At 41.1% G+C, this 21,811-nt stretch overlaps 1 protein-coding gene and 1 pseudogene across 2 annotated transcripts in view; one reads left to right on the top strand and one right to left on the bottom strand.

Moving 5' to 3' along the window:
- DOCK9 (dedicator of cytokinesis 9) overlaps positions 1-7,548 on the bottom strand; it is a 1,074,749-nt gene extending 1,067,201 nt beyond the window's left edge. For both annotated transcript variants that reach the window (XM_033947591.1, XM_033947593.1), the window contains exon 1: positions 7,072-7,548. In XM_033947591.1, coding sequence (XP_033803482.1) covers positions 7,072-7,188 — 117 coding nt within the window. In that variant the 5' untranslated portion in view covers positions 7,189-7,548. The remainder of the gene's footprint in view (positions 1-7,071) is intronic.
- A 3,513-nt stretch (positions 7,549-11,061) lies between these two features.
- On the top strand, positions 11,062-13,797 carry LOC117362908 (annotated as a pseudogene).
- The last annotated feature ends 8,014 nt before the right edge of the window (positions 13,798-21,811 follow it).

Genomic DNA, 21,811 nt, shown 5'->3' with positions numbered 1-21,811 from the left:
TCTATTTTTTGGGATTAATAGTATTGATTAAGAATGTTATAGTCCAATGGAGATACTGTTTTCTTTTTTTAATACGAGTCTTTTTCAAGAATGCTATTGTCCAATGGCGATATTGTATTGTTTTCTTTTAATATGATGTTTTCTTTTTCAATATTCTGTACAAGAGGTTTCTTGGAAAAATTTAAAAGTAATAAATAAAGAATTATTAAAAAAAAAAAAAAAAAAAAAAAGATTTCTAGATAAATGGATATGGATCTAATAGAGATTTCACACAATGAACATTTAAAGGTAATACCTCAGATTTACTCCAGTTGATCTTGTATCCCGAAAAGTTTCCAAAGGCATTAATCAACATGAACATGAGATATTTCTGGTTTCGTAAGATATAAAAGATCGGCATAAGGAGAGATCTTATACATACTATTTCCATAAAATATTCCCTTAATACTATTTGATTGCTCAATGGCCAAAAGAAGAGTTTCCAATACTAGATCAAATAGTAGTGGGGAGAGTGGGCATGCCAGTCTGACATATCTTTACAATCTTTTCCTAATGGCCCAGTGGGACAGACTCCCATACCCATCTTTGGAGTTGGTGGGGATTCCTACTCACTCCACCACTTTCCCTCTTATAAAATGTCCCATGTCTGACCTCTAGTGGTATATCCTAATCCACTGCATGGAGGCAGGTGCTGTCATTTTCCAAAATGGCAGCACAAGAACAGGACAGTAACTGCACCAGAAACAAGTGCCAATGCTGGTGTTTGGTGGGGGAAGGCAGCACTCGATTATCAGGGATATTATTCTGTGTCCCTTTCTGTCATTTCATAAACTAATCCCCAATTGTGCATTGATAGGAAGAAACATCCAGTGAAATAAACTCCGACAGATTATTGCAGCAGCGTATACTGTTTTCCCCCTCCCCCCCCCAATCAGCATCCAGTTTTAACTCTGTTGATACTCTGCATATCACTGGTTTACTGAATCAGAGTAAGCTTTTAGTGTCCAAGTCTTTTGAAGAAGTAATCAATTGAAGGGGAAGAGGAGCTGCCAGCTCAAACATATCAATGTGCTGCCCAGCATTTTTTTGATCCAAATAAATGTTTTAGACCAGGGGTGCCCAACGCGTCGATCGCGATCGACCAGTAGCTCAGGAAGGCAACGCGAGTCGATCGCGGAGCCTATCCCGGGCTCTGTGATAGACTCGTGTTGCCGTCCTGATCTACGGGCCGATCAGCCTTCCTCTCCAGTGTTCTTTCTCCCTAGGGCCTTTTAGCTGGGCGATCCGCCCAGCTGTCATCTGCCGCTGCTGAACAAAAAACCGGCTTGGAGATTTCAGCCCGTAGCGAACTTATGCTCCGGGCTCTAACGTGTGCGTGCCGGCTTCTCTTCTCTTCCCTCCGAAACCGGAAGTTATGTCCGGGGGGGGAGGGGAGAAGGGAAGCCGGCGCGCACATGTTGAGAGCCCTGAAGCAAGCGTTCGCTATGGGCTAATGCGGGAGACAAGCATTTGTTCTTCTTCCTGCCGGGTCCTGCTTACTTTCTGTTTCCGCGAAGGCAGGACCCGGCAGCATTTCCCCTAATAGGTCGATCGCGATCTTGGGCTGATCAGCCTTCCTCTTCCCGATGGCAGAATTGACGTCGGGGAGAGGAATGCTGGTTGGCCGAAGCAGGGAGAGCTTGGGGCCTGTTATTGGTGGCGTTTGGGTCCTAGTCCCCGATGGCAATGGCAGTGGCAGTGACTTGGGGGAGGGCAGGGAGAAAGAAAGAAAAAGGGCAGGCAGGGGGACAGAAGGAAAGAAGAGAAACAGGAAAAAATGAAAGGGAGGCAGAGAGAAAGAAAGGGCAGGGAAGAGGAAGGAAAAGTTGGGGGAAGGAATGAGGTCTGGAGGAGAGGAAGCATACAGGCTAAAAGAAGGGAAGAAAGATTGGATGCACAGTCAGAAGAAGAAAGTGCAACCAGAGACTCATGAAATCACCAGACAAGGTAGGGAAAATGATTTTATTTTAAATTTTGTGATCAAAATGTGTCTGAATTTATATCTGCTGTCTATATTTTACACTAAGGTCCCCTTTTACTAAACCGCAATAGAGGTTTTTAGCGCAGGGAGCCTAGGAGTGTCGAGAGCAGCGCTGGGCATTCAGCGCAGCTCCCTGCACTAAAAACTGCTAACGTGGTTTAGTAAAAAGGGAGGGAGTATATTTGTCTATTTTTGTATGGTTGTTACTGAAGTGATAGTGCATAGAGTCATCTGCTTTGACCTCTTTGAAAACCCTGGAATAGGAATGATGATTAACATTTTCTATGCGTACAGTGTGCGTTGTGTTTTTTTTAAATTTTATTGTTGGTAGATCATTGTGACTTGGTCATTTAAAAAGTAGCTCGCAAGCCCAAAAAGTGTGGGCACCCCTGTTTTAGACAGAGTAGAATTTCTCTTACCTTTACTGGATCAGTTCATAGCCCAATGTTATACTAAGATATAGAACAAGGAGAGGGGAAAGTGTTAGGGGGTATGTGGTTAAAACAAATAAAAAATAAAAAAAAGGCAGAGAAGCAGCTGGTTTCCACCCTTGAGACATGACAAAAAAAAAAAAAATAGCTAGGGGAGGGAGAGAGAATCGGGATAGGTTTCAGTTGTGGTGGAAAACAGTTGGGGATAGTACAACCTAGAGTGCAGTGTTTCTCAAACTTTAGCTCTGACACACTAAACAGCATCTGAGCCAATCAGGGCCTTAGGCCCCCTCCCTATGCATCACATGAAGGGGGCCCGCCATTTTGGATTGGCGGGCCTCAGCCTCCCTCCTGCTCTCTTCACAAAAAGGTACTGGGGTGGGAGAGAGGTTTGGAGGAGTATCCGGCATCACTCCTGCCGATATTTTCTCACACTGGGGGGGGGAGGGGAAGCTCGGGATGGCCGAAGGGAGTGGGCATTCCTACTGCCATTTTCACTGCCGGGATGTTGGGGAGGGCCATCATCGGCAGGGGGCTTTTTTTTTTTAATGGGCCAAATATTGTTCATGCCCCATTAAAGAAAAGAAGAAAGATTTCCTGCCCTGAACAGCTGAGTGACAGGAGGCTTCCACTGCTGGCTCTGTGCATGTGCAAGAGTCGCTCTCAGAGTAATCAATCAGACAGGAGAGAAGGGGATTATGACTAACCTCTACGCAAATCATTTACAAGTAAAATTTTTAATGCATCTATAGCTCTTTTAAAAATCTGTCAAAAATTGGATCAGAGTGGACCCATGTGGTCTTACCAATCCTCTTGAGTACATCTGGGCCATAGACATACATAACATTGACACTCTTGCTTACGTGACATTCATGTCATCTATTCTAGTGTATGCTTATAAAAGGAATTTTTTTTTTTAATAAAGTAAAATTCTGGAATCTCTCATGACACACTCTGAATCTCTGAGGCACACAGTTTGAGAGACATTGGCCTAGAAACTGAGATGGCTAGGAAAAGTCAAGCCTAAAAAGAAAGCGAGTGTCAGGCCTGAGGGGGAAAAAAATGGCAACGCGTTATGATGGGAGAATTCTGCCATTAATCTCAAAGTATGTTAAATTTTCAATATTGTAGTCTTCACAATGAAGTTTATTAAAATGATACACCGCTTAGGTTACAAGAATCTCAGCAGTTTATAAAACAAAATTTCAAAAGGAAAAGAGCTACAAATAAAGATTAGAAAGCATTTAAATCTTAACCCTATAATTAACTACAGATTAAAAAAAAAAACCCAACTCCCTAATCTCTCCTGGAGCTGCATACCAAAAGCCATTTAAAAAAAAAAAAAAAAAATGTCTTAAATAAAATTACTTTTTTTTTTTTTTTAACTTCTGTCCAAATCTGTACAGGCAATGCAATCCACAATGAAAGCACCTCTCAATGTAAGCACACTCCTGCTTCAATACCCCATCATGCACTCAATGGATGGAGAATTATCACTCTAGGCTCAGAAAAAGAGGGTTCAGCCATCTAGTAGGAACACAGAATGAAGTTACACTTTTACGAAACTGCGATAGTTTCTAGCGCAAAGAGCCACGCTGAATGGCTCACGCTGCTCCCGACACTCATAGGAGCGTTGGGAGCAGCGCGGGCCATTCAGCACAGCTTCCCACGCTAGAAATTGCTATCTTAGTTTTGTAAAAAGAGGCCTTAGTGTACGATTACATGCCTAATGTGCAAATAGAAACCGTTTAAAATTAATTCTGTACATGACTGGGGAGCCAATGAAAAAAGCGCAGCAATAAAAAGGAATAACGCAATACCTTTGTTGCACATTCCACTGCTCTAAGTTGGTGTAAAATACTTATAAACTCCTTTTTTAAACAATCAGAAATTTATTATAAAAAAATATTTAACTGATAATTTGTTACTCTATCTAAAAAGGAGTTTACAAACTTTATTGGAACCCCAAACAATATTGAACTACTGTGGTTCCCTGAAAATAAGCCCTACTCTGAAAATAAGCCTTAGCCCCTGGATTCGCTGGCAGCAGTACTTCCCCGCCACACAGCCGAACCCCCGCTGACCCTCCCATTTTTTCATCTCTCCCTCCTGTCTGAACCCCAAGACCTACATACCGCCCTGCAAAAAGCGGTGTCAGCAGCACTCTAAACAGGCTGTTTTGCGGCCTTCTTCCACCAGAGCATTTCCTCTGCCACATCACTGATGTCATCAACAACAGCACACAGGAGATAATTGTACATGAAAAAAATAAAACCTACCCCAAAAATAAGAGACAGTGTCATATTAATTTTGGGCCCAAAAAACACTAGGAATTATTTTCAGGGAAACACGGTATCAGAGCAATCAGATAATCCAATGATCCAGCAAGCAGTTTTGGACCCATTTAAAACCAAACATTGCTCCTGCAACCAACTTGAACCTGATTCAGACAATTGCAATGCTTTAAGATTTAGTATTTGGGCAGACACCCTTACCAGAGGCAAGATATCTTGACACATAAATGTGCTAATTCCTGCGTTTTGTATTATTTTAATGTACCTGTCCTACACCACTCAATATTTATTTATTTATTCAATTTTTCTATACCGTTCTCCCAGGGGAGTTCAGAACGGTTTACATGAATTTATTCAGGTACTCAAATCATTTTTCCCTGTCTGTCCCGGCAGGCTCACAATCTACCTAATGTACCTGGGGCAATGGGGGAATTAAGTGACTTGCCCAGGGTCACAAGGAGCAGCGTGGGTTTGAACCCACAACCTCAGGGTGCTGAGGCTGTAGCTTTAACCATTGCGCCACACACTCCCCCCTTGGTCTCACAAGACTACAACATGAACTCCCTGTTGTAGTCTCGTGAGACCACAGAAACTCACAGCACAGCTGTGCACGGGACAGGAGTGTAGGAAGATCGCTCCTGCCCTGCTTCACCACTAGACCACCAGGTAAGGTCCGTGCTCCTGGGGCAGCTGCTCGCCTCCTCTGCCTCCGATGGCCCCCCTCCGCCTCCCTCCTTGCCCCGATCCAAGTCCTGGGGCTGCTTTTTTTATGTGGGCCTGCCAACGAGCGTCTCTCCGGGGGAGGGGCCTGGGAAAAAACCCCACGAATAACAGGGAGGGGGAAGTGTACTATCTCATGATATACCTGCCACAATTTCCTCTTTTACATATTTACATAGTAACATAATAAATGATGGCAGATAAAGACCCGAGAGGTCCATCCAGTCTGCCCAACCATACATGCTCCATAAATTACTTAGTTTAAATGGTCCTTTTACTTAGATATTTCTGGGCCAAAAACCCTGAGCCCTGCCCAGTAGTGTACTTAGGTTCCATCTACTGGAATCTCCATCAAAGCTCACTCCAGCCCATCTTAACCATCCCAGCCATCAAAACCTTCTGCAGCCTGTCCTCAACTGAATGTTCACGTAGGAGACACAGGCCGTGCAAGCCTGCCTTAGTTCCTTCAATGTATACCCATTATTTTCCGATTAGAGATCCTCCATGTCCCTCCCTTCAAATACTTTCTATAACATGATCATTTAAAACAATTTATCTATTCTAATTTATAAATCTCCAGTTTATTGATCTAAATGGGAAAACTTATTAACATATGGTATTTAAGTCAATTATCGAATAGTACTTTAAAAACCTTTGATCAGTTGAAAGATAAATTTCACCTACCAGATTCTCAATTTTTTAAAATGGCATCAACTTTCACATGTGCTACTAACTCAAAATTTACCTAACATACTTGACTCTTTAATGTTCTAAAGCTAATTTTATGTCCTCTCAGCGAACATCTCGGATTTATAAGACTCTTCAGCTATGGAAAAGAAACGTCTGTATTAGAGCTCAAAAAGGTTTGGGGGGGAAAAAAAATCTAGAATCAACTGTCTCATCATTGGAACGTGTTTTGGTCACGAGGTCCCAGGCATAGTACGTATTTTCTTTTCTCTAAAATCAGAAAAAAATAAAATAGTAGTCCAAAAAACAATAAGGATTATAGCTATTAGAATAGGAGAAGGGGGAGGGTTGACAATAGAGGGGAAATAGTGGCATTAACGACACCTGAGAAAATGTTATTGCACACCTTAGAAAAACAAAAAGCGCACTCAGGCGCCAAGTAACCACAACACGCCGCCACCCTCCTCCTCAACTCTCCTCCCCCACCCCTAAAAAAGAAGAGTTTAACGTATTAAAAGCGAACAAAGTGTTGGGTTAATGTTATATGTTCCAAAAAGGAACACAGAGGAGCTAAACAGAAAAGCATCATCCTGGAAGTCCATCGGCTCCCGCCCACTTCTCACCTAACGTGATCAAGCAGGGTGGACACTAGGTTCTCGGCCCGAGAGCGATGGGTAAATATGGGAGCTTGCGCTCCACCCTCTCTACCTTGCCTCAGCAATAGAAACTTACCCATGTGCTTTTCACCGCCTCCTCAAGAAGCATTCGACCGGCAAACTTAACTTCATCATTGTGCCAAAAACAAACCCAATTGCCAGACTTGGTCAGCGCAGGCCACAGCCTATAGTAATTGCTTGAGAAGGGACAGAAGGTCAGTCTGCGACGGCTCCAGCCTCTGGCCAGGGAACATAGCACTTACCAAGAGAACGGAGCTCCGCACCACCTCCGAGACGCTTTGCCGCAGCTCCGCCGCCGTTCCCGGTTTGCTGAGAGCCCGGGTGAACTTGCGGGTCTCCGGAAGAAGCGTGTGAGACATCCTTGGGAACCAATTACCAACCACCGCAGCAGCAGGAACAAAAGAATCCAATAAATAAGCACATTAAGAGGAAATGGAGAGGCGAAGCGGGAGTGCGCGGCACACCATCGATGCTCCGGGGCGGAGCCACTGCAAGGCTACAACCTTATGAGACAGTCAGACAAGCTGTTACTTCTTTAATTACCACCTCTCCAATAACCCTTTCCCCCCTCAAAAAGAAAAAAAAACAACGCTTTGAATGCACTACTGTCAATAGCTAACCCGGAACTGCCGCGCTCTCTTCACTTCAACGCTCTTATCTCCGCCCTGTGCAGACCCTGTGCTTCCCTACTCCTCCCACTATCGGACTTAAACACTGCTCCGACATTCCCGTAATCCCGCGGCTACCAACCACAGCGCCGCCTCTAATTATCTGCCCGCCTCTTTTGGAATTCGCGCAGGACGCAGTGGGCGGGTCATCCTCAATCTTTTCTCACCCCCCACCTCCTTATAGGGCTATTCTCAAAGCTACCTGTGGGCTGGAGCTATAAGAAAATGGATGGGTAGGAATTCACCTTTATATCGGTTGCCGTGTTAGTCAACATGAATTAATTGAAATTAGATGTACACAAGTTAATATATAAGGTGAGACTTTTTATTGGGTTAAACGTTTCTTGGCTAGTTTTTCAGCAGCAAACATCCTTTTCCTTCTTGAACAAGAAGTGGTCGATGGGTGATCAACATGCAACACGAATTTAATTACTGGTATTGCATTAGAAAGCTGAGATCTTAATTATTTTCTCAGTTTCATCATATTACATACAGTATCTATCATTTTCATTTCAAATGTACAGGTATTTAAGTTCAGAGTCAGTAAAGACAGACGAACAGAATTTTTTTTTTTTTCAATTTTGTCAGAAACCTAAACTGCCATCAAAACTGAAAGCTTTCTGCCAAACCAAAACTACAGCTGAAACTTATCACTTGGGGGGGGGGGGGAGGGAGGCGCTGGTGAGCTTCAACCAAGATGGACACTTGAGCTCCTTGCTCCTGAGATTCTTCTAAGAATCTGGCGATTATTCTATATTTTTCTCAATCTTTTATGAAAATTTTACTCTTGAAGATAGAATTTATGAGTATGTCTACCAAAAAATCCCAAATCCAATGCCTGCATCCAAAAAGCAGAAACACAAGGCTCGGTCTCCTACAAAGATGGCTCCACTTAAAGAAGGAGAAATATCTCAGCAACTCATTATGGATGAGATCCTTTTTAGAGAATGACACGGTGAAAAAATTGGTCCCCGTCACCGCCCCGTCCCCGTCTCACCATCCTCTGCACCGCCCCGTCACCGCCATTCCCTTCACCGCCCCGTCACCGCCACTGCCACCCCATTCACCGCCCCGTCACCGCCACTGCAACCCCATTCACCGCCCCGTCACCGTCACCGCTGCATACATAAAAGCCTCAAACGGGTACGATTTTATATACTTTTCCCCATTTCTAATATCTCCCCTATGTATCTGCCATTGCCCCCCCCCCCCTGTGTCCATATACCATCCCCATGGCATGTCCCCTCAAGAAGAAATTAGTTTACTATGCCAGCCTTGGCAACAAGGACATAATCCAGAAATCCTGGTTAGGGGGTTTAGCTTGACCTTGATTTTGCATTGTATGCCTACCTTTGAGAAGCAAAAATATTATCTGTAACCCACTGTATCGGAAGTCTTTATTAGGAGTTTTTTTGGGGGTTTTTTTTCAATATCTTTATTAACAATTGCAAAGGAACAAACATCCACAGGCTAGACAGCCAGAACAAAGCCATCGACAACAGTCGGCAACAAGTTTAATCTGATTCTAACTTGCACTGTATGTTTATTTCTGTGCAATGATAATGCTGTTGTAACCTGCCTTGAACTCTGCTTTGGAGGACTTGGCAGGATATAAGATCACATATAAGATAACATGCGCCCCTATATACTAAGCTGTGTTTGCGGTATAATATGGAAATTATTTCTTTCTAACAGTTTATAAGCATGTAACCCACTGAAAGCAAAGAAAGGGGCAGGATCAATTTTCTCTTGTTCAAGTCCTTCAAGACCCTTTCTTTGATAATAAAACATAGGTCGGAGTTGGGGGAGCAAAGACACACACAAAAAAAGCAAACCCTACTGTAGGGAATTGATGCAAGCAAAAGAACAGAGACCCGCAAGTCCAGCAAAAAAAAATCATTACAAATACTTTTGAAACTATATATAAACTAATGCAAATGCACAATAAAAACAACACAAAGAAGGCTTGGTGTAAGAGCTAACTGTGGTGGGAGGGGGGGGGGCTGTTGGGAAGTGCTGTATAGAGGCTTGGGTGCCAGCGCTGTGTGTGCCTGAGCACCCCCAATATTTTGGGGACCACATGTGACATGTTATCATCGTCCCTGCAGCTTTAGGGAGCTCCCCGAAGGCCGGCATGTTCCCTTCTCTCCACCACCATCCGGCTCCCCCCTGGCCTCCCGGTCTCACTTTAAAAACTAATTACGGCCTGCAGAGGATCACCGGTGCTGTTGCGATTCTAGTAGGCTGTTGTCCGCCTCACCCGCAGTCCATCCCAGACCAAAAGAGGATGTCATGTCAGAGGAGGGGTGGGATTGCAGTAGAGGGAACATGCGGCGGAGGCCGACGGCACCCTGCTAGAATTGCAACAGCACCGGCGATCCTTTGCAGGCTGTAATTAGTTTTTAAAGTGAGACTGGGAGGCCAGGGCGAAGGCGGATGATGGTGGAGAGAAGGGAACATGCCGGCCTTCGGGGAGCTCCCTAAAGCTGCAGGGACGATGATAACATGTCACATGTGGTCCCCAAAATATTGGGGGTGCTCAGGTGCTTAGCCAGCTCTCTCCCTTCTCCTCACCTTAATTTGCAGGCTTTCTTTTTCAGCGACCTGCACGCTTTCCCAAAGAGCCGCACACACGCGGCTGCTCAGTGTTCAATCTTCTGTTCTGCTGCAACTTCCTGTTTCCGGTTGCGTCAGAGCAGAAGATCGAAACTGAGCAGCGGCGGGTGCGTGGCTCTCTGATAGCGTGTGGGTCGCCGAAAAAGAAAATCTACAAACTAAGGTGAGGAGAAGGGAGAGAGCTGGCTAATCACTAGGATCGATTGGGCAGGCGGGTGTAAGCTGCGGGGACCGCGCGATCCTTCATGCCTCACTGCGGGGACAAGACCCATTCACCGCCCCGCGGGCGGTGAATGGCCTTGTCCCCGTCGCCGCAGCGACTGCTAGTTTTCTTCCCCGTTTTCGGCGGTGACCCGCGGCTAAAATGCGGTGGCCGCGGGTAAACCGCCACCGTGTCATTCTCTAATCCTTTTGATTAAGGGCATCTTGCAAGATATAATTTCAGTCCTCTGAAGCAACCCGCTCTACTCTGTAACACCTCTGGACATGTCCAAAAATCCTCTTTTGTAATCCGCCTTGAACTGCAAGGTAATGGCGGAATAAAAATCACTAATGTGATGTAATAATTATAGTTCCCTCTCAGCTCTGAGAGAAGATATTACCGATTTAAAAGCTCAATTTTCTGAAGTACAATCCCGCTTCATCAGCATGGAAATACAATGAAAGGTAAACTCTGAAAGCATCACCTCAATTCAAAGGAAAATCAAAGAACTAGACATACTTAAAAAGGATCTGGAGGATCAAAACAATAGATTCAGAATAAATAATATACGTATCTTGGGTATTAATGAAGGTGCAGAAGGCCGGAACTTGGCTGCAACACAAGGTGGCTGGGTGATTTTACTGCTCCTCCTTCATCAGCACAATTCAGCTAATTTGATAACATAAGAGGTCAAATTCACACTCCCAAAGGGAATAATCTGATTTGTGAAATCTTCTGCAGCTGATATGGCATCAGGAAGACAGTCTAAACTGGAGTCAGCATTTGCTGCAGGAGCCTCAGCTATAAGGGCTAAACAAGACCCACCCACTCCTTCAAAGGTGCCATTACCTAAGGATATATCAGAATTGTTGGAACAAGCTATATCTGAACTGAAAACTATAAGAGATATGATTCAGGTTAATACAACTGAACTAAAGACAATAAAAATAAGTTCAAAATCTTGGCCAGAAGTTACAGATATGTGATAATAAAACTGTACAGTTGGAACACCGGGTTTCTGTTTAGGAAGACAGTTTAAATAAGTTTCAGACTGACCATAAAGCAGTGGATTGCCTGACTAAAGAATTGGAGGAGACTAACAAAAGAAGTCGGAGGAACAACATTAGAATATTAGGGTCCCCAGAGGGGATAGAGGGATCAGATGCTGATCTTTTCTTGAAGATTTATTGCCAAAGTTGCTCTCCCTCAACCTGAAATATCCTCTGTAATTAGAAAGAGCACATCAAATTCCATCCAGAGCCTCCAACAATCAAAACGGTCCCAGGCCCATGATATTCAGGGTACTGCATTTTAAACAAGCTCTGGATATTTTGTCTACCGCTAAGCAAATGAGGTCGTTGAAGTGGCAGGAAGCAAAAATCCATCTCCTGCCTGATTTTGCCAAAGTCACGGCTGGCTTAAGAAAGCAGTTCCTGCTTCTCAGACCTCAGCCGAAACAAATGGGAGCAAAATATGGGCTGATATATCTGACGGTAATGAAAATAACATTTAATAATAAAACCAGTCATTATGAGGACCCAACTAAGTTACAGGACTTTATTAATCAGCACTTAGACTCGATGACATAGAGGGTGATATGAAAGGAAGATTCTGCTATCAATCTTTATTTCAACTTGGATTTTTATTTCAACTTGAATTTTTTTTTTTTTTAATGGCTGATATATAGTCTGCACATGAAGGAGTTCCTTATTAATTATATTTAAACCTAGTTTCCTCTTTTGATTTGTGGCAAAACTGTTATGGGTAAATTTGTATTGATTTTGGTGAGAGCCAATGGAGAAGGAGATTCAAATTGAAGGGGAGGAACTTTACTGTTTAACTGTTATTCGTTGGATAAAATGGCGCCGGAGAGTTTACAGAAGATGTTTGTGATAGTGCAAGAGAAAACTGTGGAGATTTCCTGCCTGGCCTCGAGGAGCTGCAGTGGTGTTCAGCTTCCCTGGCTTGTTTCATGCAGAGCAGAGGTTGCAGAGATCGCAGAAGCAACTGAAGGATATTTGTCATGCAGCAGATGCAAAGCCTGAAAGGTTAGTGAAAAGGCTAGAAGCAAAGGAAGATATCACAAATTTGGAAAAATAAATGGCAATAAAAGCAAGTCAGACAGAGGAATTTGATGGGACTGAAGTTCTAAAGAGGGACGAGTTTAAGCGTTATGTTAGTAAGCTTCGTGGCAAAAGCACAGTGTTCAAAAAGAAGCACCAGGAAATAGCAGAACTCTTGAGTAGAACATGGGGTTCTGCAGAGAACAGAGAAAACTTTAAAACAGCGTCATGAGGTGGTGCAAGAGCAAATGCAAACAATTGAACAGAAGAGAGGCATTTCTGGGTACAGTGACACACAGGAGGAACTCAAAAGGATATCTGCCCTTAAGAGTGAACTGGATGAAATGAAGGGCTGAACATTAAACAACATGTCTGAAATGGTAAAGAAACTGCACACATTGCTAGCAGAGAGAAAGTCAGCATTAGCTCCAGTTCTCAAAGAGCTGAGGGTCCTGCGACAGAAGTACCAGGAATTAACACAGGAGTATGATGAAAAGAAAGCCCAATATGACAGCTGTACAGCAGGTATGGAAAGCAATTGTTTCAAACTTGAACAGGAAGTCTGAGGGCTTCAAAAGGAATGTGCACAGGGAGAGAGTCAATATTTATTTATTTAGTCATTTATTTAGCCCGTCCTCCCAAAGAAGCCCAGAATGGGTTACAGGAGTACATTAATAGTATGGGTAGGACAAACTTTAGTGAGACATAGACTCTTCAGCATTTACAACATGGACAAGGGGTTTAGATTATAGCAATTACAGTATAGACATAACATGCAGACTTACAAATACAGACTTAGTGGACCTAGGGTGGTTTAAATTGCAGCATTTCCGGTGTAGATATACTAGGAAATGAAATAGCTTTTTTTGCAGGTGGGTACATCTTTGTTGTCAGAGAATGTGGTAGCAATTCAGGTTATATTTGTGGTGGCATGCAAGTTTTAGCGAGATTCCGTTTGGTATATTAGGTGGTGTCTTTGGGATTCTATCCATCCGGGGTGTAGACGTGGGTCTTCAAGAAGCTGGATCCTTGTAAGGAGGAAGGTTTTCAAGCTTTTCTGGAGTTCCAAAGACTGTCTAGTGATCTAATGGATGGGGGTGAGCATGTGAAAGAATGTGGAAATCCTGTTGCAGCAAGCAGCTGATGAAGGTTTATGTTTCTCCTGACCCACAAGAAAGAAGAAAGGCTATTAAAGATCAATATACAAGGAATATTGTGGAACAAGAAAATCCTGGGAAGAAATTGTGAGAGAAACAAAAATTGGTGCGTGAGAGCCATGGCCAAAACATGAAGCAGGCTAAGATGTAGCGTGACTTTGAACAGCTTATGGAGTGTAAAAAGCAGTGTTTTATCAAACAGCAGAACCAGAATTCCATAAGACAAGTGATACAGGAAGACAGAGAAGAACTTGTTCTGTAAATTGGTCTTACAAGTTGAGTTCTTTATTCATTACATGTTCAGAGAAATATCTTGATTTGTTCATTACAACTGTTAGTCAGGCTTTTGTATTTATCTCCTCTATAGAATAGTATTTCCCACCAATATAAAATATTTTTAATATGTTTTTCTTAATGTTATTGATTTTATTGCATTGGTAATTTCCAATGAAAATCTATAGGTCATTTTTTGGAAAAAATTTTTTAAAATAAATTATCCATTTTAGTTAAAAAAGTGACTTATGCCTAGTGGTTGTGACTGTTTTAGAGGTCTATCCTGTGGACGGGTTTGCTTTTTGATTAGCGACTGGAGGATTGCTAATGGCATGACTTTAACATGAAAACTTGCTAACTCCAGCTGCAGTTTTTATTGCCAGGGCCCTGTGGCACAACCTTACCTTTATGAGTTGTCTGTTATTAAGGGGATCTATAGTTCTTAGAACTCAATGATTTTGTTTTTATTTTATTCAGTTATTATTATTAATACTATTACATGATTAATAAGGGTTGGTTTATCCTTCTTATTGGTTTATTGTTATTTAAAGTTTATATATGGTTTTATAATTAACTGACAATAATAGTAAATTATATGTTTTTTAAATGGTCTTGTTATTCCATTGAGGGAATATTGATCTCTATTAATTTGATTACATTTTGGGTAATTAGAGTATAGTGAGATTTGAGTATAATTCATTATAAGGAACAATATTAATTAACTTCAACTCTAGAATTTCTTTATTTATTTTATTGGTTCTATGGATTTTGAATTTTCATTTTATTAAATTTGATGTATACTTATGAGTTTAACTATGATTAATGTAATGTAATGTAATTAAGAGAGCCTCTATATGGTGTCTTTTATTCATTATAGCTTCCATTTGATGGCATCTAACAGTAGATTGTTTATAGGTGTTCATTATGATTTATTACTGTTCATTTCATCATTAGATAATTTCTGGAAACATGGTTGATAGTAGTTAATAGAATGTCATGAATTTGACATTCCTAGTAGAGTAAGGTTCATAATGAATTTATTATATTTTTTATTTTGCTAACTTCATACAAATGTCCATGTCCTAGACCAGAGGTGTTAAAGTCCCTCCTCGAGGGCCGCAATCCAGTCAGGTTTTCATGATTTCCCCAATGAATATGCATGAGATCTATTAGCATACAATGTAAGCAGTGCATGCAAATAGATCTCATGCATATTCATTGGGGAAATCCTGAAAACCTGACTGGATTGCGGCCCTCGAGGAAGGACTTTGACACCCCTGTCCTAGAATGTATTATTTTCTTGTAATTCAAATGAAATATTCAGTGATAATTGGTAATGCATACTGTTTATTAATTACTTAAGATGAATTAATATTGTATGGTAATTATAAGCTATTGTGATTTTATTCATGATTTTATTAATATTTAGCAGAGCATGGAGTGTTAATTTGGGATAAATTAGGGTGCTTGGGGAGAGATGGTGATTTCCTAGTCTAAGGGCTCCTTTTGCAAAGCCGCACTAGCGGTTTTAGCGCATGCACCGGATTAGCACGCGTTATAGCATGTGCTAGCCGAAAATCTACCGCCTGCTCAAAAGGAGGCGGTAGCGGCTAGCGCATGTTATTCCGCATGTTAAGGCCCTAGCGCGGCTTTGTAAAAGGAGCCCTAAATGTTTACATGCAGGTTTTCGTGTGATTTACAGGGATGGGGTATGGGTGGGAATAGGGGGATTTATAATTTAGGGTCCTGGATGTATGTGGAAAGTCTATTTTTAAATTTGGTCAAAAGATATTAATGGTTTATTCTTTAAGATTTTGTAATTAAATAAAAAGGCTTTAAAGATATATTCCTTAAATGTCAATGGACTTGATCATCCCATCAAAAGGAAAACAATTCTTAATTTTTTGAAAAAGCAAAAAGCAGACATTTATTTCATTCAAGAGACTCATCTAACAGCAATCGAGGTGGCTAAATTATAAGGGGGTTGGATAAAGCATTGTTTTTTCGCACCAGCAATAAAGAAAAAAAGCAGGTGTGGCAATCCTGATTAATAAGAACATCTCTGCTAAATTTGATAACTTTTGGGCTGATCCAATGGGTAGATGGCTCTATGTCAATATGACTTCAGGAAAAGATACCCTGACGCTTCGTAATATTTACACAACTAACACTATCAGGCAGATTTCTTTAAAAAAAAAAAAAAAAAACTCCAACAAATAATGGCTAAGACTAATTTAATTGTAGCTGGAGACTTCAGTGCTGTTATGGATCCAATAATGGATAAACAACCGAGTAGACGATTAAAATCATTAGGTCTGGATAATCTTATACAGTGGTACCTTGGTTTACGAGCATAATTCATTCCAGAAGCATGCTCGCAAACCAAAATGCTCGTATATCAAAGCAAGTTTCCCCATAGGAAATAATGGAAACTCACTTGATACGTTCAGCCCCCCCTCCCCCCCCCCCGAGGCCAGCGGCACTTCTCCTCCCGCTCGAACCGGCACCCCCCCCCCAAATGAACTGGCATCCCCTGCCAGAACAACGTGAAACTTACCCCCCATCTGGCACTGGCACGCAGCAAACAGGACGTGCCGGTGCCACTTGAAAACTTCCTGCCTTTGCCGGGCCTTGGGCATGCATCTGCGCATGCTCAAGGCCTTCTAATTCTCCCTCTCGCTGAGCGTGCAAGAATTTAAGAGCAAATGGGATGCCCATGTAGGATCCCTTAGAGGGTTAAGCTAAGGAAACCTGTCATCAGTTGTGGGATCCCTAGGATAGTAGACTTGGGGGTGGGTCAGTAGAGTGGGCAAACATGATGGGCTATGGCCTTTATCTGCCGTCATCTTCTATGTTTCTATGTTTCTACTCTTTTCTGCCCCAGGATTTAGAATAAGCTCATGATTGAGAGTTCACAGCAAGTGTTTGAACAGCTTTCTCTTCATAGTCTTGTTCTGAACTTAAATAAATGGACAAAAAGCGATGTTTCTTATATTGTAAAATGAAAAGTTTAAAAGAAAATAACTAGAGAAATAGATCTTTAAGTAACAGCTGAGCAAATCTAGGCCCTCCTTTTGCTAAGCTGTGGTAGAGATTTCTACTGTGACCTGGGGCACTAAATGCTCCGATGCTCATAGGTATTCTATGAGCGTTAGAGCATTTAGCACTCTGGGCTAAACCTCTACCTGCTGCTTAGTAAAAAGGGAGGTTAATCATGTGGAGGAGCAAATGCATCATATGTGAACATTGGTAAACTTTCTAGAGCAGATTTAGAAGAACTATGATATGTAGCACATTTTATCTTCCCCCACCTTGTGCTTTCCCCTTTTCCCCCTCTTTCCTATATATACATTGTACTTCTTCCCCTCTGTCCAATTTGTCTCTTGTAAAAGGTCTTATTATATATGTCATATGTCAAGTTGTATTATTTTTAAAAAAATATTTTATTGTACACCGCCTAGATTTTGTTAGATAAGCGGTCTAACACAACTCAAACTAACATTAGGAAATTACTCAGATCAGAATTTTCTAATTTGGAACAAATTATTTGAATTTTAGAGTCACAATTGGCTTTGAAATGGGAACAAGATACTTTGAATGCCCTGCTGCAAGCTAAATATAATGAGATTTCTTCACAATTGGCTAGGAAAGATTTGTTTTGTCAGCAAGCTGTGTATTATGGAAACTTGAATAAAGCGGGAAGATTATTGGCTAATTATCTTAAAGCTAAACTAAACTAAACCTTAGGTTTGTATACCACGCCATCTCCACAAGCGTAGAGCTCGGCACGGTTTACAGGGTTAGATTGAAAAGGAGCTACAATGAAGGGTTATAGGAAAGGAGCTAGGAAGATAAAGAGGGACAGGGTACCAAAGAGCAGAAAAGCAAAAGAAAGAAGAATAAAGATTGCGTCCATATGACAGATTTCAAGCTCAAACTCAACCCAGAAAAAACTAAATTCTTTGTTGCCTCTCCACACCAAAACCCCACTATGAATAAATGAACTTAGTTAACCTATTCAGTCCACCATGAAGATATTGGGTGTAACTCTAGATCAATACCTAACCATGAAGGACCAGGTGGACTCCTTGATCAGAAAGGGTTTTTTTCATTCTCTGGAAACTTAGATCTGTTAAATCATATTTCGACATGTCAGCATTCAGAATCCTAGTGCAATCCCTCGTACTAAGTCAACTTGACTATTGCAATATCGCCTACTTAACAATCTCCCCCAAAAATATGCAACATCTTCAAATAATGCAAAACGCAGCGGTCAGACTTATCTTTGGGCTAAAGAAATTCAATCATGTAATACCCTACTACCGGCAGTTGCACTGGTTGCCGATGGAAGCACGCGTAAAGTTTAAATTCGCCTGCCTCTGCTTCAAAGTACTATATGGACTAGCCCCCAAATACATAACGGACCTTTTCTCCTTTTCCACCAACAAACATAAGAGAAGCACACATTCAAACTTTGTTTCCCCTTCAGTTAGAGGCTGCAATTTAAAAAAACACCATGAACACCTTCTCTCACATCGGGCAGCATTATGGGGTAAGAACCTAGAGCAATTGCTCTCGCCCACTACTTATGAGGAATTTAGGAAGCGTCTAAAAACATACCTGTTCCTGAAATACCTAGACAACTGACATGTTCTTCTCCCTCGTACTCACTCACTCTTTCCGCTCTTAAGTCCAATTATTCTGTACTTTCTCTAATCTTTTGTAAACCACATAGAACTTCACGGTATTGCGGTATATAAACTGTTATTATTATTATTATTATTAAAGATGTAAAGTCTATACCCATATTGGAGATGTGTTAAAACACTATACCCATATTGGAGATCTGTTAAAACAATTTTTGGATTATTATATTTTTCCAAGCTGTATTCAAATAAAGAAGATGAAAGAAGAGAATTTTTAAATTCAATTATTGGGCAAAAAATTCCAGAGCATTTAAAGGAAAAACTGGAGGCGCCTATATTGGTTATAGAACTTCAGTCAGCATTGAAATCTCTCAAAGCTGGGTCTGCTCCAGGTAGTGATGGATTCACAGTGGAGTTTTTCAAATCTTTTAAAACTATACTGTTACCTCATCTTTTTTAATTATATTAATCACAACTAACGAAGGGTCAGATATCAGGTACTATGGCAGAAGCTTTAATAATAGTTTTGCCAAAGCCAAACATAGATCCCATGTTGGTTTGAAACTACAGGCCTATTTCTTTAATTAATGTGAGTAGTATAATGGGTACACCTCATTGTCAAAATGATTGACAGCTGTCAAAGTTAAGGATTGACAAATCAGCATTCACTTCCGGGTTAAGCCATGCCCACTCCCCACCCACACCATGCCCACTCTCCACTCACTTTTACCCAAACCCTGCCCATGCCCCGCCCATACCATGCCCACTTTTGCCTTAACCCCAACCATGTCCCACCCACACCAAGTCCCCTCCCGCCCACTTTCTGCCCACACCCCGCCCCTGCCATAGGAATGAATGGTGGTGGCCCCGCTGCCTAAAATTGGGACGCACTTTGGAGAATCAGGCCCCTGGAGTATAGAAATAAAGCAGCATATTTCTGCTACACAATGGCCACTAATTTGGACTTGGAGAATGAGATGTACAGCGTTAGCATCTACAAGACAAACTTGGTTCTTTTTGTTATATAGGATTTTTTGGACCCCCAGTTCATTTACAAAAGTTGGATAGTTCAAAGTCTAATAGATGCTGGCACTGACATCTTGAAATAGAGACACTGGATCATTTGTTGTTTTATTGTCCGTTGATGCTCAATTTTTGGAAATCAATATGGGAAAAAATTAATATGATACTCGAGGTCTCGATACCTTTGTCTTATGATATGATCCTATTTGGTCACTAACTATACTTTTATTTGAATTATTGTTGATTATTTTATAAATTGTTTGTGAAGTGCTCAGACCAAGAAACCCATACAGTAGTGATGTCACTACAATGAGGTTTTCAAGGGGACCATCATAGCCTTCACAAGTCCCCGGCCCTCCCTATACTATTCTGTTTGATATATCTAATAATTATTGTTGCTATTTCTCGGAGAACTGCTTCAGGTGTTACTTCTCATTGGTGACATTGAACTAAACAACTAAATATGTGATTAAACCAAAAAAATAAAAAATGTAAAAGTGCTTATCTAAAATGTTGCATTGCTCATTGTTTCATTGTCTGTTTGGAGTCCCGTCCCTCCGACCCGGATTTCGCTACTTCTTCAGGGAGGAACACTAAGAAAGATCAGACAAACTCTATGTTAACGTGTTAAAAAGAAATAAACAACTAAATAAAATGATATGGAAAAACTCTAAAGAAAATTATAAATAATAACCCTACCATGTGATTCTAGATCTAAACTTGGTTATAGCTTAAGTAATAACTTTAAAGACCCAATCTACCGGTTCTTATAAATTTTATATATTCAATTTGTACCTGGTGACGGCTCACTTGAGGCTTGAACAGACCAAGCGGACGTAACGTCTGAACATATCTATTATTCAAGCACTATTTATATTGACTAAACGGAAGTGAGGAAATCTCATACTGCCGGAAGTAGAGACAGCATTGAGAGTACTATCTGTTGGCCTAAATTGCCAACCAATCAATGTCTAAATTCAAACCATCAGGTTCTAGAGTGTGCCAATTATATATTATACGTTGTTCTTTTTGTATTAAAGATTTAGATATGTCTCCATCAGTTTTTCTTGTTTGGATCAATACTGTGTATTTTAAATCTTGAAGTGTGTGTGATTTTTCGGTCCAATGTGAAACCAGGGGAGCAGAGATCCGATTTGTTCTGATATTACTTAAATGTTCAGTAATACGTGTTTTGATTTTGCGGATCGTTTGGCCTATGTATATCTTATTGCATGGGCATTGTATATAATATACTACTCCCCTGGATTCACAATTGGTACCGCTGTTAAGAATGAATTTTTTCTTAGAAGTTGGAATATTCACGTGTTTGGCATCCAAAATATGTTTACATGTTCGGCATTTTCCACAAGGCTTATGTGGAGATTTTATTTCCGTAGTCTGGTTGAATTGACTATGTTTAAGCATTTCGCCCAAATTAGACGCACGTGAATATGCAAATTTTGGTTTGTCATTGAGTGACGGATGGTACTGTAGTATTGCCCAATGTTTAAGTATTATGTGTTTTATTGCTGTACTGTTATGTGTGTGAGGCATTACACAGACCATTTCTTGTTGTTTTTGTTTGGTTTGTTCTTTGAGCATTAGCCAGGGACGATGGCAATTTTTGGCTCTTTTCCATGCTTTTTTGACGATTTTCCCAGGATACCCTCTTTGCATAAATTTATTATACATTTGATTAGCTTCTATATCGAAATCGGATTCCTCCGAGCAGATCCTTCGAACGCGAAGGAACTGCCCGGTAGGAATGCTATTTCTCAAAGTTTTAGGGTGAAAACTCTGATATTGTAAGAGAGTGTTACGATCTGATTTTTTCTTGTAAAGAGTGGTGGAGAAACCTTGTTGATGTTTGTTAATCTGTATATCCAGAAATGAAATTTGATACTTGTTATATGTATAGGTTAATGCTATGTTGGGATCCTTTTGATTTAATTCCTCCATAAAAATTCTTAAAGTAGTTTCACCCCCTCTCCACACAAAGAATATATCATCTATAAAACGTTTCCAACAGGAAACTAGGTGGTAATGTGATGAAGTGTAAACATGTGATTCCTCATACTGAGTCATATATAGACACGCTAATGTGGGGGCTACCGTGGCCCCCATTGCAACTCCCTTGATTTGAAGATAGAATTCATTTTCGAATTTGAAATAATTATTGTGAATAACCAACTTGGCAAATTCTTTCAACAAATTCTTTTTAGGGAGAGAGTAATTCATCTTAGCCAGTTGAGTTTGTACCAGCTGGACTGCTTCTATCTGAGGGACGTTAGTGTATAACGCAACCACGTCTGCTGTAACTAATAATGTTTCTTC

The sequence above is a fragment of the Geotrypetes seraphini genome, chromosome 6, assembly GCF_902459505.1.
Source record: "Geotrypetes seraphini chromosome 6, aGeoSer1.1, whole genome shotgun sequence".
NCBI classification, from domain to species: Eukaryota; Metazoa; Chordata; class Amphibia; order Gymnophiona; family Dermophiidae; genus Geotrypetes; species Geotrypetes seraphini.
The sequence above is the reverse complement of the archived record's forward strand: the minus strand, read 5'-3'. Positions and strand labels throughout refer to the sequence as shown.